The 18,620-nt window shown below is 36.2% G+C and overlaps 1 protein-coding gene across 6 annotated transcripts; it reads left to right on the plus strand.

The window, feature by feature from the left end:
- On the plus strand, positions 9,577 to 14,349 carry LOC18781980 (myb family transcription factor PHL6). 6 transcript variants are annotated; one of them, XM_020560303.1, is made up of 9 exons: positions 9,577 to 9,822; positions 11,267 to 11,338; positions 11,654 to 12,359; positions 12,689 to 12,896; positions 13,083 to 13,159; positions 13,254 to 13,293; positions 13,466 to 13,538; positions 13,629 to 13,698; positions 13,836 to 14,349. In XM_020560303.1, exons 3-9 carry the CDS (start codon positions 11,730 to 11,732, stop codon positions 14,160 to 14,162), a joined length of 1,425 nt encoding a protein of 474 aa, XP_020415892.1. In that variant the 5' UTR covers positions 9,577 to 9,822; positions 11,267 to 11,338; positions 11,654 to 11,729; the 3' UTR covers positions 14,163 to 14,349. The 6 variants fall into 6 exon arrangements, with proteins under 6 accessions (XP_020415892.1, XP_020415893.1, XP_020415890.1 ...); XM_020560304.1 differs by having other exon boundaries at positions 11,659 to 12,359; XM_020560301.1 differs by having other exon boundaries at positions 11,267 to 12,359.

The raw sequence follows: 18,620 nt of genomic DNA on the forward strand, positions 1-18,620 counted from the left end.
CGAACTTCCTCATCCCCTTCAAACCTTTTGTTCCTTCACTATCAAAAAATCTTGTTTGTTATAAAACTGGAGAATTTGGAGAGGAAATTGAGAGAGAGAGAGAGAAAGTAGAGAAACTGAGTTTCTTATTCTCATTTCTATGTGTATTGAATAATGAAGGGATGAACCCTTTTATCGGCAAAGCCTAGGGAACATGTGGGCTCCACAACTAATTATTTACAACACTCCCCCTTGGAGACCACAAATGATATGGAATATGCCTCGTTAAAAACCTTGCCAGTAAAAACCCAGTGGGACAAAAACTGGTCAAAGGGAAAAAGAGTACATAATCATGTGTAACATAAAATTCTGTGTATATTGACGCGCGTGCGACACTGCCTCGTTAAAACCTTGCCAGGAAAAACCCAATGGGATAAAAACCTGGACGAAGGAAAAAGAGTACAGTGTTTGAAGATCTGTATTGATAGCACGCTCCCCCTGATGCTTGGCAAAATATCTTTAAGTCATGCTGTTGATCACCTTTCTGAATATTGTAGTTGACACTGCTTCTGTGAGTCAATCTTGAGCGACACTGCCACGTTAAAACCTTACCAGGAAAAACCCAGTGGGATAAAAAAAACCTGGATGAAGGAAAAAGAGTACAGTGTATGGAGGTCTTTATTAAAACCACGCTCCCTTTTGTGAATATCTCCCCCTGAAAAAATTTCATGACTAGCTTTTCCAGTATGCGACCATAAAAATTTTCATAGTATACCCTAAACCCTTGAGCGACACTGCCTCGTTAAAACCTTACCAGGAAAAACCCAATGGGATAAAAACCTGGATGAAGGAAAAAGAGTACAATGTGGAGCTGAGCTCTATCTGGTCTAGTATACTTCCGGAAAAACATTGAAGGACCAACGGATAAGACTCTCTGAGTATAAGCAAGAATCTCGTTGGCATAATGCTCAATCCTTAAGTCGAGACAAATATTTCGTGAATTCTGCAGAAGTTTTAATGTGTTGCAAACACATTATAATCAATGTACTCACTGAGGTAATTTATGCATATTAATATTGAGTACAAACTTTGTGCTTCAAGCACATGTCCTTTAGGGACTTGCTTCATGCAATTTCAATCCTTTCAAGGATTTTGTTTAAAGGGATTAAACTTTATGACACATTATATAGCTTTAACCCAGCTATTTATACATCTTTAGGGAATCGCTTCTGGCGATATGCTCTGTGCATTTAATAACCCTTAAAGATAATATGTTGGTCTCCATAATTGTGTAATAAGGGGGGGCACAATTGAATCTGTAAATATGGAGAAAAACCCAACATTCCTTGTTTCTGCCAGAAAACAGTGTGTCATACAAAGTAGGTATATTCCCTTTTATTCCGAACACCCAAGTATAAATCTCAGTATTAACATGTGTTGGGGTTCGTACTGTGGGTTTGTTCTTTCACGTTCATTCTCATCTATAATGGAATTACCTCTTTCCATTTTGGCCAATGATATTGTCGACATTTAATAATTGAACGTGGTTCCAATCAACACAGCCCATTGATGATTTGAGTAGCTACTCTAAAACCAAAAATTGTCATTCATCAATTCATGATCCCACCATTCTCGTTTGCATGCGCATGCATCATTTATAAGCATTTCTTTGCTTTTGGGTACCCAAGCCACTTCATGGGGCTTTTATTATGTGAGAATGTGGATTATAACCTCCATTGGAGCGTTATTTAGTAGTAGGGCGTGGATAATCTCCATTTAGGGAGTTGGAACATTTAGAACCCATATATCTGTCATGCTGCAGGCATGCCACAGATTAATACATACATGTCAATTAATTTCTGGGACTTTAACCCATATTACGGGACTTTAACCCATATAATTTGCTACGCATTAGGCGTGCATAATATCAATATTGACATGTCAAAGGATTGTCCTTTCGGGACTTCAATCCACATCATTTGCTACGCAACAGGCGTGCATCATATTGATCACTGCTATACCCATATTCTGTTCTTATGGGACTTTAATCTGTGCAGTGTATTATCAATGTATCCAACTTACAATCTGTAAAATTTGCGTTAATAATTCATGGATACATACAAGCCATTCTTTTGGAACGGACTTATCTCCCTATTTGGTTACCTTTCAAGATAAAATATCAAATAAGTATATAAGCATAAAACAACACAAGTATTGCTTACATCTTAGGTGGGAGAAACTTTTCTCAAGTATCATTCAAGCTCGTATCGGCCCAGTAAATGTAGTACTTGATGATCTTGTTATATCCTGCAAAAGCAAAAGTCACAATTCTTTTCTCTATCAAAAACAAATAACCCTCAGAGTTAGGATCACTTCATGGATTCTTTCTTCAGATGTTCATTCTAAAGAAATAAGATCTCTTATGAACAGAGAGTTATAAAAAGAGAAAAAAAAATGCAAAAAGATTGTGATATTGATTGCAAGGTAAGGTAAGCAATCAGGGAAGGAAGCTGGTGGGAGCAAACTACAAGCTCTCATTTCTTCTAGTTTAGAAGAACTTCCGGGGATTAGAGCATAAGGTTGCCTTCACAGTTCCCTGATGTGGGGGAAACGTGATCAGAGATAGTCTCGCTTCCTGAATGGATGATCAGAGATAGTCTTGCTTCTCGGGCACATTAAGTGCTCACTGATAAGAAAAACAAGTAGATATCGCATTTACTAGATATGGAGAAAACTGGATATCTTCTGCAAAGAAAATTTCGTTAGTAACACATTTATACACAAATAAAAGGAATAGGTAGAACTGGTGAATTTCAAATTAACCATAGGAAAATTGCGAGAGTCTCGGGTTACTTTTGAAAAAGTAGCTTCGTGAAATCCGTAAAGCAAGATCGGCTTTGAAAATAATACTTGAAAACGCCGAAAGTGCCGACAAACATTAATGGAGGCCGCGTGAAGTTTCGGAATTTCCTTCAGAGGCTTCCAGAACATAATGTATTTTTATAGATTTTTACAGGACCTGCACCTTCATTGCAGGTGGAAAAATCTATCAGTTGTATGTTCCTGTAATAATAATTGCGCACATTCTTAAACTTGCACCTGTGGTTTTTACGTCTTTTCAAAATGACGGTTTGGAACCTTGTGCCTTATAGATTCAAATAACCACATCGACTCTCCCAAATTTCATATTTCAACGTATGGGAACCCGGAACTTTTGGCCTGGGCTAAACACAAACTCAGAATTTTTTTCGCCCCTGTTCAAATGGTATGGACATATTTACAATTTTCTGTACATATTTCTGGACTTCAAGCCCTGACATAATTGTCCATATCATGAGGAACTTCTGGCATCTCATTTAATTGCTCATCCATGAGTTTAAGGAACTGCAGGTTCCCTTTTTGAATAGTGATAGTTTACCCAAAATGGTAAATATTTATGCATACATCACTATTCATGTATACGGCACTATTCATGTGTACAGTACATTTGCCAGTATAGTTATCATCCATGTGTACGGCACTATGAACCAATACGGTACTGTTACATCATTAAGGAACTCTAGGTCCTTATTTACATGTCAGGGATCAAGGACCCTTAAGTCCGATCACATGTTTACAAATATAGTACCGGAGAGACTGCCATCTCTCATTTTAATATCATCATCAAGGATTTTCAAGTCCTGATATAATTGTATGATGAGGATCAAGGAACTTCTGGTCCTGATCTGCATACTGTAAAAACTCATCATACAGTACATTTAATCCATAAAATAAATTGCTGGTAAATAAATTATTGGATGGACGATAAACCCACACCATACTTTAAATAAAAGGAAATATAAAGTATGAGGGTTAATTCCACATCATGCTTTAAGTGAAAGTAAATTTGCGATAAAGTAAAGGCAATTATTTGTGGGTTCATATCAACACCACAATCAAATAGTATGATATTATATTAAATCAATTTATAAAGTAGAAGTCATATTTACCCCGACCGAAGTTCACGTTAAGATTCCAAAACCAAGAGACCAAGTGGGTGGCTGTCAATCAGTAAAGCCTGGCAATCATTTAGTGTGCATGTGTAATTTCGATAGCGGCACAATCAATGGGGCTTTAAAGAAAACTTCAAAACTTATGCCTGAAGCAAGTTGGCCAGCACCAATAATGCCGCCCACAATGCAAAAATCAAGTTGCCCAGCACCAATAATGCCGCCCACAATGCAAAAATCAAGTTGGCCACTTTTGCCTGTTGCTTTCTCTTTCACCCTCTCCTTGTCTTTTCTTCTTTCCACCCGACAGCATCTCGTGTGCCTGAGCTGCTGTGCTTTTATGGAGCTCCGCGTGAGATTTGTTAACAATATTTTCCTCAAAAGCCAGCCAATCTGTGCTTATCCATGGGACGCAAATAGTCCCACCACGTTTGTACTACAACCTCACCCACTCACTCAATTTCTTTAACCCAGTCAGACGGCACCAAATTTCTTCTTCCACTACTTCTCATCTTCTGCCTCTCTCTTGCTTTTTTTTTTATTTTTTTTCTTTTTTTTTATTTTTTTATTTATTCGATTTTCTGGCAGGCCTCCAAAGACAGCAACGACCAAGTTGCCTTGTCATGGCTGGCGGCCATTGCAAAAACCTTTTCCATGAAGAAAATGACTTGGACATGAGGCTGGTTGATTATGTAGATGGAGAATCCGGCGGGGCCCCAGGTGAAGCCGATGGTCTGCCTCACTCCCCACGCTCACTCCACTCTCCTATTGTTAGGAGAGAGAGACGACGAGTTTCAGAGTCAGTGGGAGGGGCTAGCCGCCATCTCCTCATACCAATTTGCTGCTTCTTGCTTCAGCTGCTATCTCTCTGCTTCAACATCTCATCACCTCAGAATGCAAACCCACTGCACGTCCACACCACAAAGCACAGCTAGTGGTGGAAGGCCAGACTCTCCGTCAGCCCTCAGCCTCCGTCTGCTGTTGCTGCTGCCGCAACTGCGAAGCCTTCGTACTTACTGCTACCAACAGTAACAAAAGCAAACCCGGTGAGGGAGAACACACCGGTGCCGCTCCACTACGTCCGCAACCACGGCGTGTTCCTGGTGGGGATTCTGGCCGGAAAACACCCCAGCGGCAGAGGCAAGAGATGAGGCCATTAGAAGCTCTGCTGCTTCTTCACTATGTTGCTAAGCCCGAAAGCTTGTCTCTCCATTGTTGCTTGCATGTTCAGGTTCAGGGCATGGTCTCCAGCTGCAGGCACAGCTGCTGGAGTTGGTGGGACTGGGACTGGATTTCTCTGAGCCAGCTCCTTCAAGTTCTGGTCAAACGAGCCACCCGAGGTCGTTCAGATCAATCATGGTCAGTCCCTGCAGAGGCTTACCAGTCAGGCTCTGAAACATGACCCTCGGCGGAGGCGGCGGCAGAGCTCGAGCTGTTGCTCTGGTGCTGGCTATGGGGTCCGAACCCATGGTCGTGGTCTCGAGCTGTTGCTGTTGCTCTGGTGATGGTTGTGGTGGTTGTGTTCGGAGGAGTAGGTGGAGGAAGAAGAAGAAGAGTGTTTCTACTCAGGCCGAAGTCTCGGGGCAGCTCCCCTGAGATTTTGTTGTTTCGGAGGTCGAGGTACATGAGGCTGGAGAGGTTGGTCGGCGAAGTTGAGGACTGTGAGCTGGTGTAGCCGGCCGATACCTGCCGGAAACTGGTCTGATATTTTGTTTCCATGGCCAGACATCTTCGAAGCTTAGGTTCACTTCTTCAACCTGCCGCTAGCCTTCTATTATGATTATATAATATTATAGATATAATAATGTGATAAACAATTAGGATAAAGAAAAGTATGAGAACTTATCTGCCGTAGCCCTTTTCTCTGCTTTGGATTGATAATTCTGATCTGAAATGAGAGCTCTTTTATTTTTCTTATGTTAAGGCTCAGGCCAGTTGGTGGGGAAGATGATCGGTGTGAGAGAGACGCTGTTGGGTAGGTAATTTGTTACCGCTTTTATGTATCCAGTGAAGAGTGATTGGTTTTACAAATCTGGATCTGTGATTTACAAACCCATGGTTGCTTGCTTGCTTGTTTTATTGTGATCTACATGCTGGGAAACAAAGCAGAGGTCGGTTGTTAAGGTTTGAGGCTTGGCAGAGAAAGAGAGAGAGAGCGTTGAGGCTCTGAATTTTGGAGGTAGAGAAATCGTGCTGATAACGTGTTATAAAACTGGAGAATTTGGAGAGGAAATTGAGAGAGAGAGAGAGAAAGTAGAGAAACTGAGTTTCTTATTCTCATTTCTATGTGTATTGAATAATGAAGGGATGAACCCTTTTATCGGCAAAGCCTAGGGAACATGTGGGCTCCACAACTAATTATTTACAACATTGTTATATATCTCACCAATCTTGCGGATGTAGTGGCTCTTAAGTTTGATATATCCATGGCATCGCATCAGTCTAATGCTAATAATGTTAGGGACTCACAAGACATAAGAAAAACTCGAAGTACTATTGATTTTCTTTTTGAACGCATCGTCATATACAGTGAAGAATTTATAAATTTTTATTTTTATTTTTGTTATAAAAAGAAGATATGCAACACGAGAACTTTGTTTGAAAACAAGATGAAGCACACAAGTCACTTTATTGCCTACCCTACCTCAGCTTCTTTGAGACATTTTGTGGGACAGTTTGCCCCCATGGAAGTCATGATCAACGAGAATATCAAAACAACATTGAGTAATTTCATGTGTACCAATAATGCGTATCAAGGGCTATTCTCGCTTCAAGCATCATTCATGCGATTGTCATATCAAACCAAAAGAGATTCAAATTTCAGATATTTTATAATAAACTGAAGAAAAATACCATCCGTTCTTTAATATTGGGAATATAGTCTAAAGTTTAATTGATATTCGGTTTATATGTGTGATAACCACGTTGTTAGATCATATTTGACTAATCTGTACCACTCAGTACTGCACACAGTGGGGACTACCAGTGACGTTGGAAAGAAAAATTTAAAAATAATTGCAACATCCAAAATGTAAAGTCTATTCATGCATTCTGTCAAATGATGTACTTTTGCCTAATTGGTTAGAGTAATTATAGATAGTGGAATCTGAATGAACCAATTCAAGCAACTTGTTTTTATTGGTGGTTTTTAGGGTTAATTATTTGAATGCTATAAATGGTTTTGACTATAACACTAGTTTTGCAGAGAGTTGATTGGGATATATATAACATCAATTACTATGATAGTCGCATAAAATTGTCTGTGTTCTGTTTGTGATTTGATTTACATACTGAAATACAGTTACGTTGTATAAATTATTTATGTACGTTTGTTAATATAGGTTGTAGTCCAGTATCATATCACATTGTCATTATAAAACGACGGATATGTTAAGGGAATCATATTACTATACCACATTATGCACTATATTTTTAATAAATTTAAAATTCACCAAAACATGTATGAGTGTCGTCTCTATTAAATAACGTCGTAATAAAACAGGATTACGCTTGGTCTCTTTCTTTATTTAAAAGCAAAATTGTGTGTTAGATAAAGAGAGGTACCGATTGTTGTTTAAATATTGGCACTTGGTTTAGACTGGCGATTTGGTCCATTAATTGTTGAAGTGGTGGAGGTGTAATCTAGAAGACTCTTAACCGTATTAGAACATGTTGATTCATTTTCTAGTAAAGCTACAAAAAAACCAAAGGTCCCTTTAGAATCATTTAATTTTCTAATATAAGAATCTAAAAATACATCATTTTAGCATTTTCATTTTTATTTTTGATAAAAAGACGATAGAATTTTATAATTTCAATTAAAGTATCTCTCAATGTATTTTAAATACTAAGTTCTTAAACCCCAAACACGTTACGACACCATGAAATCATAAGTTTTAACACACACAAAATTAGGAGATGACTAATTAGAAACTAGCAACAAGATACTCACAAAAAGAAGAAGAAGAAAAAGAACATGTCGAGTCTATTTTATGCATTGTACTCCACGTATTTGTATTATTTAACTAAGTTGTAGCTAAGGCTAGGAATAAATTATTATTGGAGTTATAGTAACAATTTTGGAAATGGAAACACAAAGTTGTGATCATTTTGGTATCTATTAGCCTGCCTAGCTATACTTTTATCTCAAAATTCCTATACCATACGTCAAGTATAAAAACAATGCATAAAAATAAATAACCCTTTGATTGACAGCTGCAAATTGTAAGGGTGAAACCCTAGTGGGTGGATGAGGTGACGAGAGAATGATTGAAATGGTAGAGACCATGGATGGGGGGCTGAAGAACCAAGAAAATTCATCTGAGATGCCTAAGAGGCCCACTTTCCTTATCTTTAATTAAATCATAGTTGCTGTTTTTTCAAGTTCTTAATCACATTATTTTAACATTTGCCTTCTTAGCTGAGAGGATCTATTGTGACATTTTTATAGGGTCTACCTGAAATTAGTTCCTTAATATCACACACACACACAAAGTACTATAATTTATAAATCCATCATTTTTTTTCTTGTTCTCACAAGTTACACTAAAGTGTATGTAACCCTAGTTTTTTTTTTTTTTCTTGTAAGCTGGCTATGGCTAGCTTTGGATACTCAAATTTAGAGCTTTGATCTCATGTTTTAAGTATCAAATTTTGGGATATTTAAAACTTAAAATCAACACAGGAGAAACATAAAATTTGAGCTCTAAATGATGATTTTCTCAATACGTTATGTCTTTAAGAACAATATAAGGTATTATACAAAGAGTATTGTATATGAATTTATAAAGATATACAAGCAAACCAAAATCTTCACTTGCTTGTAGAGGTGTATTCCTTATCCAACAACATGGTAGATTAAGCCCCCCACAATCAAGAAATGGTTCATTTCTGTATAGTCAAAGTATATGCCTTTTGGACTAACTAGCCAGGTGGATGAATTCTTAGATATTAGTGATATTGATTTGACCAAATTTAATAAATAAGCACTAAATGATTTATAATTAAAAAAAAATGCTTGATCGTTGTAAATTATAAGATTTAATTTTTCATACACCAATAGTAGAAATGTTTCAAATCACAAGTGAGCGTTTTAAATCATCACATGCATATGCCTATTATTTATTCAAATCTGTTCCTTACTTTTGAGAATTCAATGCCAAAATTTTGTTTATACACGTAAGATTAATCGTATTTATTAACAATTGATAGTCGTTTATTCACGTATAACATGTGATACGAAATTGACATTCAATGACATGGATAAGTAGGGTCCGCATGCGCCAATAAGATAGGAAAGTAGGATTATATACGCATAGAAATTTGTCAAAGCAAAAAAAAAAGTAATACGTCATAGAAATGATTATGGTACTCTAATTAAAGATTATTAGTGCTTTCTGTAATAATTACAAAAATGGAATAAACCAAAGGTGACGACATCAAAATTGCTAGCGGCACAAATCACCACTTGACACATCCGACAAATGAAGAGGCTCTACCCACCTCGGCACCTCCCATTGGCGCGTGCACTTACCTCCACCAAAAGAGCGCGTGAAGAAAGACACCATCTTCTTCATCATCTTGTCTTCACATGCTCAAAACTCAATCATTTGCGCGCAGCCAAAGAGCGAAGAGCAAAGAGCAAAGACGCCAACTACAAAGCTTCAACCTTTGCAAACCCAATTGCCCATGAGCCAAGATTTTATAAGATTTTAGTTCTTATAACGTTGTTTTACTACAACGTTCTGTTGGTTGGGTTTGCTTTGTGAGATATTTATTTATACCTGTCTCTGTGAGTCAGCATTTCATTTATTCTGTCTCAGAATTCTTTCAGAGTACAAGATCTCTTTCTCAGGTCAGTATTTTTCTAAATCTCATCTCTCTCTCTCTCTCTCTCTCTCTCTCTCTCTCTCTCTCTTTCTCTTGATTAAGCTAAGATTTCATCTTTTTTCTCTTTCCGGTATATTTATATCTCTATATATGTTTTATTTATCAAGTTAGATTTTTTTCAGTTATTGTCACCACACTTTTATCAATTTGGTAGCTTTTTCCCAAATCAGTGATTTTTTTTTCTTTCTCTGTGGGGAATCAGATGGTTTTTTGTGCAATTATTTATAATATGAAGGAATATTTTCAAATTGCTAGCAGCTGTTGCCATGCTCTAGTCTTCTTCTTTCTTTGAATTTGAACAAGTTTTCTTAAAAAATTTAATTTTTTGATGGAATCTCAATTAAAAATAAATGAGAAACCAGTTCACATCAACAACTCAATGAAGCTATGAGTGTAGAGCTTCTAATACACAAATTAATCTTGAAGGTGATTTTCAAAATTAGTAATAGATTGAAGACTTGCCTATTTTGGAAAGATATGATTGCTGTGTGAATCGTCCTATTGGTTTAGGTAAAAGGGCTTTATTCTGTTTGACTGTTTTTTTAACCTTGTTCAAGTGACTAAAGGGTTCCATGTGCTGTTTAAACGTTCTTTGACTCTTAGGTGAAGGTTGGAAAAATTCTGACCGAGTAATTGTTGAACCCTATACCATTGTTTTTTAAAATTTATTTATTGAAGAAATAAAGTTGCAAACCTTTTTTTGACTAATGAATGCGAAACTTTTGTGTTTATGGTCAATGTGATTTTTGTAGCAATTAAATTTTGTCTGTATGTCTCGTTTTGATAAAGGTATAAGTGTGAACTGTTAAAATCTAATGTTTGTTGTATAAAGTGAGCTGGTTTATCGGTAATGTCTTTTGGTATTGCACCCAAAATTTGTGATTAAATCCTGCATATAAGGATTGAACAATAGAAGGGTTCAAGTTACGGCGGAATGCTTCTTCTCATTAGGAAAAGGCAGAAAATCTTGACGACCCAAGAAGGAAAAAAGAATTAAAACTTTTTTGGCTTGAAAGTTTTGTGACCTTAAGAATCATATGGGGGGCATTTAGCAAAAAATGAAGTTGTGGCACAAATAGTCTGATATGTTTAAATTGTGAGTATAAATGGGGGAATATTCTTTTAAAAAACTATTGAGTTGTAGAACAATGTAAATGGGAGTGTCTAAGTAGCCTTTTAGGATAATTTTGACTCACTTTTGTGGTGATCCATTTACAGTTAGTCATCTACTCTATGCTATGTACATTACCTATCAGATGATTGTGAAGTATTCATGAATGGTTTTCTGCTTTTACTTGGTTAGCGTGTCAATCAGTGACTGGATTGATTCTATTTGGTTATATATATTTTTTCAAATTGCTATTAGATGCCACAATGCTGATCACCTGTTTTGGTGGTCTTTTCTGCAGATCTTCTACCTTAGAAGATGGTCTTTCACCTGAGAAGACCATGCTCAATGTGTGTCCTTACACAACTTACTGGTGGGTTAGATTTGAGTTAGTTCCTTTGGCCTCTAAGTTGGTGGTCTAATTTCTCCCTCGATTTAAATGTAACCGAATTATTGGTTCGGGGTCTGTCATTAGTGAAATAAGCATATGGTGTGGGAAATATTAGCCTGTAGGTTGTGTTGAAGAAAACTTTTGTAGTTGAAATGTAGCTTCTTGGTTCTGCTGATTCCTTGGGTGGAATTTGAACTTAAATGAAACTCAAACTTTGCTTGTCTGGTCTTCGTTGTTATGCAACCATATATGGATTTCACTCATTTGAAGCTTTGATTCTAATTCATTCTATCTCAGTCTAGATATATAGATTTCAACCCGTACAAGTCCGCTACCAAATTGTGGTATATTGCACCATCTACTTGATAGATTGATGAAGGTTGGGCTTCCATCTACAATAATGAGTCGCCATGATATAATCTCTGTACCTCAAAGTGAGACTACCAAAGAAGTGACACAATCATATTGTACTCCCAAATCCCAGATGCATGATTTTTTGGGTAGTAAATCAGAAGGCAGGAGTTTAGCGGCCAGTGAATGCTCATCTGCACGCCTGTCACCTTTCATACGGGCAGAATCTCTTGGTTCTCCTACAAATATTCGAGGATCTAGTGTTCAACATTCCCAGAACACATTTTCGCGGTCTTCTGTTTTCTGTACCAGTTTGTATCAGTCATCTTCATCGAGTTCTGAAACCTCTCGGCAGCTTGGAAATTTGCCATTTCTTCCACATCCTCCAACATACAGCCAGTCCATTTCTGCTGTTGATTCCAAATCGCCATTTCTCTTAAGTGACAATATGAGCAATCAATATGATGACGAACAATCAGAGGATCTCATGAAAGACTTTCTTAATTTGCATGGAGATGGCTCTCATGGTAGCTTTCATGGTATTAGTTGTGGAAGTGACACTCTAGCACTTACAGAGCAATTAGAGTTACAGTTTTTGTCAGATCAACTTGACATGGCTATCACGGACAATGGAGAAAATCCCGGGCTTGACGTAAGTACAATGTGGTCATCTTTAGTTACATTTTGATCAAATGTGATTTGCATAAAAAAAGAATTCAAGATATTACTGGTTTGTATTTTCAACCACATAAAGTGTAAGCTTTGACATATTATGTTATAAAATCCAGAGTGGTGTGAGAACCAAATGTTTGGCCTTCCAAAAAATAATTTGTTTGCTCTCACTTTGCATATCAATACAATCCTTAGAAGAATGAAGCAATTACAAATGATTTCTTTTTTAGCCAATTTCGAATTTCTTGGGGATATGTTGCTTGTCATATACTTACTAGTACTTTGCGTTTGAATATGTTGTTTGTACAGGAAATATATGAAATTCCTCAAGCCTCACCAAAACCGGCCATAGGATTGACATATAGTAAGAGTTGTCGCTTGACAACACTACCTGTTGATGCTCTTTCAAGTCACCCCTCTCCTGGACCTTCGCCTGCACATAGACCACGAATGCGATGGACACCTGAGCTCCATGAGCGTTTTGTAGAGGCTGTTAACAAGCTTGATGGTGCTGAAAGTAAATACAACAACCTCTGTTCTATTGTAATGGGGTTTAGTCCCCTTTCAGTCAGAGTCCTAGTTCTATAAGTTAGTCTATTTATCAATTCACAAATTTCTCAGTTAATCAAGTGAACCATTAGGAAAGATGCCAACATTAGTAAATTTTTTTATAAAACGCTCATCAGTTTACTTTGAATTGTAGAGGCTACTCCAAAAGGTGTATTAAAGGTCATGAATGTTGAGGGCTTAACCATTTATCATGTGAAAAGCCACTTACAGGTATTCATCTTTAATTTATTTGGTGATTTGAGACTAAATCTTGTGTTACTTCAAGCTATTTGACTACATATTGTTATTTTCATGGCATCTGCAGAAATACCGACTTGCCAAGTATATGCCAGAGAAAAGAGAAGGTAAGGAAGAGATGATGAAATTAGAAACATGCTTATGGTCATCCCACTATCATCTTTTTGCAGCTTGTTTGACATGATGGATAGAAGATTAGATGTGCTTTAGTATTATGGACTATGGTAGTTGAATGGTCTGACAAATTGTTGACTTGCACTTTTCCCTTTCTCTCTTTAGATAAGGCGGCCTCTAGTTCTGAAGAAAAGAAAGCAGCTTCAAGCAGCAGCGAAAGTGACGGAAGAAGAAAAGGGTGAATATTTCTTTTGATATATTTCATCGTTGTCAATAAATGCTGTTTACTGTTGTTTTGTTTTGTGAACCGTTATCTTTCTTGTCTTAGGAGCATTCAAATCACCGAGGCTCTGCGCATGCAAATGGAAGTTCAGAAGCAACTGCATGAGCAGCTTGAGGTGAGATTGTTTGTTTTTGTATCTTCCTTCTTTTTGCTTTTGGCTGCATTTTCTGTTTCATGGTAATTCAGGTTTTGAGCCCCATTAACAACTTTTGGTTTCAATCTTTTATGGTTCTATTCTATATCCATGCATAGGTTCAAAGGGCCCTTCAGCTACGCATAGAAGATCATGCAAAGTACTTGCAGAAGATCTTGGAGGAGCAACAGAAAGCTGGCAGCGCCTTACTTTCTCCACAAGCCTTGTCATCGCTGACGACTAATTCCATCCAAGAGCCTGAACAACAACCTTCATCATCAGCTGGTGTATCGCCGACGCAACCTGCTGAGTCTGACTCATCATCACCTCAATCATTGAAGCATAAAGCTACTGATAGCAGTGAATCTGAGCCACCAGCATGCACCAAAAAGCAACGTCTTGAAGAGAAACCAGATGAGGGTGTTGTTGAAAATCCTCAGCAATAACTTCTACCTTTCCAGCACTACTCCAAAGTCCATTGTTTGTATCTTGTATAGAACTTCCAAGGTTTTGTAGGTAAAACTAGAAATTGAATTGAGATTGCTTGATTTGTATCTCTCTCTCTTGACAGCTAATAGTAGTTTAATGAAAGAGGAAATCAGCAATTCTATTTTCCATAAACTTTTGTCTGAATTGTCCTTCATCTTTTTGTTTAAGAATCCATATGTTAACATGGGGTAATTAGAAGTATCTTTTCTGATAAAAAAAACATGGGGTAATTATTTATTGAAACCATGCGTATCAATGTGATTTGGAGATGCAGCTAGCAGGGTCTGAAAACTAGAAGAAACTGTTTTAATCATCAACATACAGCAATGAAGCCTTGGTTTTCAATAATTTGACTCTTCACTCTCTTCCAAAGTGATGGCGAAAATTGACATCAAAGCAAATAACTCAAGTATTGAAACCAAATTGTTGTCAATTGTTCTGGATTTGTGTTAGCCACCGCCTTCACACTTCTTAAAACTCTACTGACTCGAACAAAGTGAAGACTAAATGTCGTTAAACTAAATAGTTTTTGGCATATAATTAAATCTAAAGTTAACATTAAACGTCTAAATTTGAAGTTGAAATTCTTTGTTTGCTTTATTTATTAGATTTTTTTTTTCTTCTGTGAGCTAATTACATTACACCTAACAAAAATACAACACAATTGTTTTTTCTTTTAGTATTTAATCTTAAAGCATGTCAAACCAGAATTGCATTAGGACAAAAACCGATCCAGAATCCGAATGGTTTGAAACCTCAAACCAAATCGAAAAGCCCATTTACAAAAAAAAAATAATCCCAAATTCCCAATCCACGAAGCCTTGGTGTTAATTATTGAATATTTGACTCTTCACCTCTCTATGATAGCACAAATTGACATCAAAACTGAGGGTTTCTAAAAATGCGGGCTTGTATTGAGGGGTTTCCTAAAACTGATTTAATTGAAAATTCAATTCCTTTTTGTTAACCGCAGAGTTTGGGTGCACATCAGTGAAAAAGAGTTAGAGCTCAGCATCAAATACGAAGTCGAAAGTCATAATTTATTGTTGTTTGGCTGGATACATTTCACGCGTATTACATGTATTTAACGTATACAGTTAAAGTTGGTTTTGAGATTTTGAGGGTTCTGTGCGAAATTTTAACTGGAGCCTTTACATAATCTAATATGAAAATACTAAAAAAATAAAATTGCCATTACTTAATGTCATAAAACAATTTTTTTATAACTAAATTTCATCATCAATTAGCATGTAATAACAATCACAAATCATATTCATAAATATTTGGTAAAAAAATAAGAGTTCAAGAAAAAAAAGAAGGCATGAATTTTTGTTTTGAGTGGAAGAAAGTACTTTTTTTTTTTAAAGGAGAAATCATATGGATGTGATATATACTGTTGTTAGTTTAGTTGGATCTTTCCCCTTTATTTTTTACGAACAAAATAACATCACTAAGACAAAAACATGGGCCTTGTACTAAGGGATATGCACTAGAAACCATCTCCATCAAATACACTTTTGTGTCAATGTGTTGTACGCTTGAGTATATATAAAGTTTGTATAATATTAATATAAAGTAAAAAAAATTTGGGGCCCTAAAATATAGAGGGCTCTGTGTAGTGGCGCCACTTGCATCATGCCAGGGCCGCCCTTATATATAGTAACAATGATATCGCATGTTAATATAACAAATCGTATCATAGGATTCATTATCTGACATTAGATTCCACACTTATTACATCGCCTAACGTATACAATATATGTGTTTAACTGACTACTAAACACAAAACACATATTGGACTTACGTGTCTTACATATGTCTACCTTACATAATAATTGGGCTTTTTATCATAAAACGTCCCTGACGTTTACAAAATTATTAGATTGCATCCTTAAAGTTTTTTTGTATCACTCATGGTCCCTAACGTTAATATGGGTGCTCTTAAATAGTCCCTTTGTTTAAAAACTGTTAAATCCAGGGATATAATCGTCAAATCAATCCAAAATTATAATATATATATATATATTGTATTTCCTTCCCTTCTCTCTTTCTTTCTTTCTTCTTCTTCTTCTTTCTCTCCGCCAAATTCCTTATCTATTCTCTCTCCGTTTCTCTTATTTTCCCCCTATCCTTTGTCACTCTCTCTTTTTTCTGTGAACTAAGACCTCACACTCAAACATTAATGGTTTGATTCTTATTCATAATATGACAACATGTTGTATGAGAAAATTTTCGGCCAAATATATATGCCTGGGGATTTAAATTTTTCTTTGTTTTACTAGATCGTGCATATTTACTTAACATCAATCCTTTCTTTTTTGTCTTTGAACAGAATGTTTGTGGAATCATGCAAGCGGCTCTGGTTAATGAAAAGCTCTGAGGCAGTTGGATTAGCTCCAAGAACACCTCCAAAATCTACAAGCACGAGTTGAAAGACATGCCTTCTACATATGATAAAGAGACTGAATGAATGAAAAAAATATATGTATGTATAGAGGCTTTTTCTTGTTGGTTGAGGGGTTTTGTTTAGATAGAAAAGTTACAAGAATAAGAGATCGATATGTGATTCTCTATAAGTTGCATTTTTTTCATTTTGGTATTGAATGCACACGATTGAAAGAAGAAAAAGGAGAGAGTGACTATGGATAGGGGAAAAAATGACAAACAGAGAGAGAAGAGATAAGGAATCTGGCAGGGAGAAAAAAGAAGAAAAGAAAGAGAGAAAGAAGAAGAAGAAAGAAAGAGAGAAGGGAAGGAAATAAAATATATACATTTTATAATTTTGGATTGATTTGACGATTATATCCCTGGATTTAATATTTTCTTGACAGAATGATTATTTAAGAGCACCTATATTAACGTTAGGGACCATGAGTGATACAAAAAAACTTTAAGGATGCAATCTGATAGTTTCGTAAACGTCAGGGACGTTTTGTGATAAAAAGCCTAATAATTGTGGTATACTTGGCAAGATTCATCATCTTATACCAAATTTCACGCGTATTACATGCATTTAATATGCACACTAACTTTGGTATACTGCATTTACAATCATGCTCCATATTTTGTAGTTAAATTTTAGCTAAAAACACACAAAAGTTATTTTAGGAACTATTTATAAAATTTGAACTACAATTATACTCCCTAGTTTGGGGAGTCATAAATACTATAAATATTTTTTAATTCAATATGATTGGTCCATCTCTAGGAGTTCTTTATCTGTCCTTAGATTTAGGAGCTCCTAGAGGTCTCCTTATTTTAGGAGGTGGACTGGGAGCATGGTTAGAGTTGTATTTTTTCAATTCCTTCCTAAAATTAGTCTAAGAAGGTGGTTTAGAGAGCCTATTGTGGATGCCCTTAACATCAAACAATGAAAATCTAATTAAATAAAGTAGAATACATGGAAATTTTGTACATTATAATGAAAATTTAAACATTGTAATGAAAGTAAGAACATGTCTCTTGCAAGGAGTGAGGGGTTAGGGTTTTCTGAGCGGCAGCTAGGGTTTTGGGCATTCTAGCTCATGTAACCCTTTATTTGCTTGGGCAGAAAGCTTACGACGTGGTGCGATCGATGGAAGAACTGGAAAAACAGTTTTGGGATGAATCTCTGGTTATTCGAGAAGGAACGTTTGGGGATACAAATTGAGGAGATGGAGAAGGGAGAGTTATGGAAGGGCTCGTGTTTCATGTTGGTGGCAATACACTTCTTGTATTGAGGAGGGTTTCCAAAATTGAATTCAATTCCTTTTTTGTTAACTAAAGATTTAGGGTCCACATTAATTAAAAGAAAATCATATTAAAAAGAGTTAGAGCTCAGCATCAAAATCCGAAGTCTAAAGTAATAATTTATTGTTGTTTGGCTGGATACATTCCACGCGTATTACATGCACTTAACGTACACATTAACAATGGTATATCGCATGCTAACATAACACATCTAGTATCATCAGATCCATTATCTGACAGTAGATTCCACGTGTATTACATGCACATAACGTATACAATATATGTGTTTAACTGACTACTAAACATATATTGAATTTATGTGTCTTACATGCGTCTAACTTACATAATAATAGTGGTATATTTGGCACTAATATGTGAGATTCATCATTTGACATCAAATTTCACGCGTATTACATGCATCTAATGTGCACACTTACTTTGATATACTTAACATCAAACAATGAAAATCTAATTAAATAATGTAGAATACATGCAAATTTTATGCATTGTAATGAAAGAAGGAAAAACTAATCAAAAGAAAAGTAAGAAAAATTCTAGAGTTCAATTAATATAAACACCAACTCCACACCACTTACAATAAGAATTCGAGTATCATCCTTCTCATTTTCTCTAATGAGGAGGACAAACTGAATAGGCTACAATTTGGTTTGCTTGATAAACTCCTA

The sequence above is a fragment of the Prunus persica genome, chromosome G3, assembly GCF_000346465.2.
Source record: "Prunus persica cultivar Lovell chromosome G3, Prunus_persica_NCBIv2, whole genome shotgun sequence".
In the NCBI taxonomy this organism is placed as follows: domain Eukaryota; kingdom Viridiplantae; phylum Streptophyta; class Magnoliopsida; order Rosales; family Rosaceae; genus Prunus; species Prunus persica.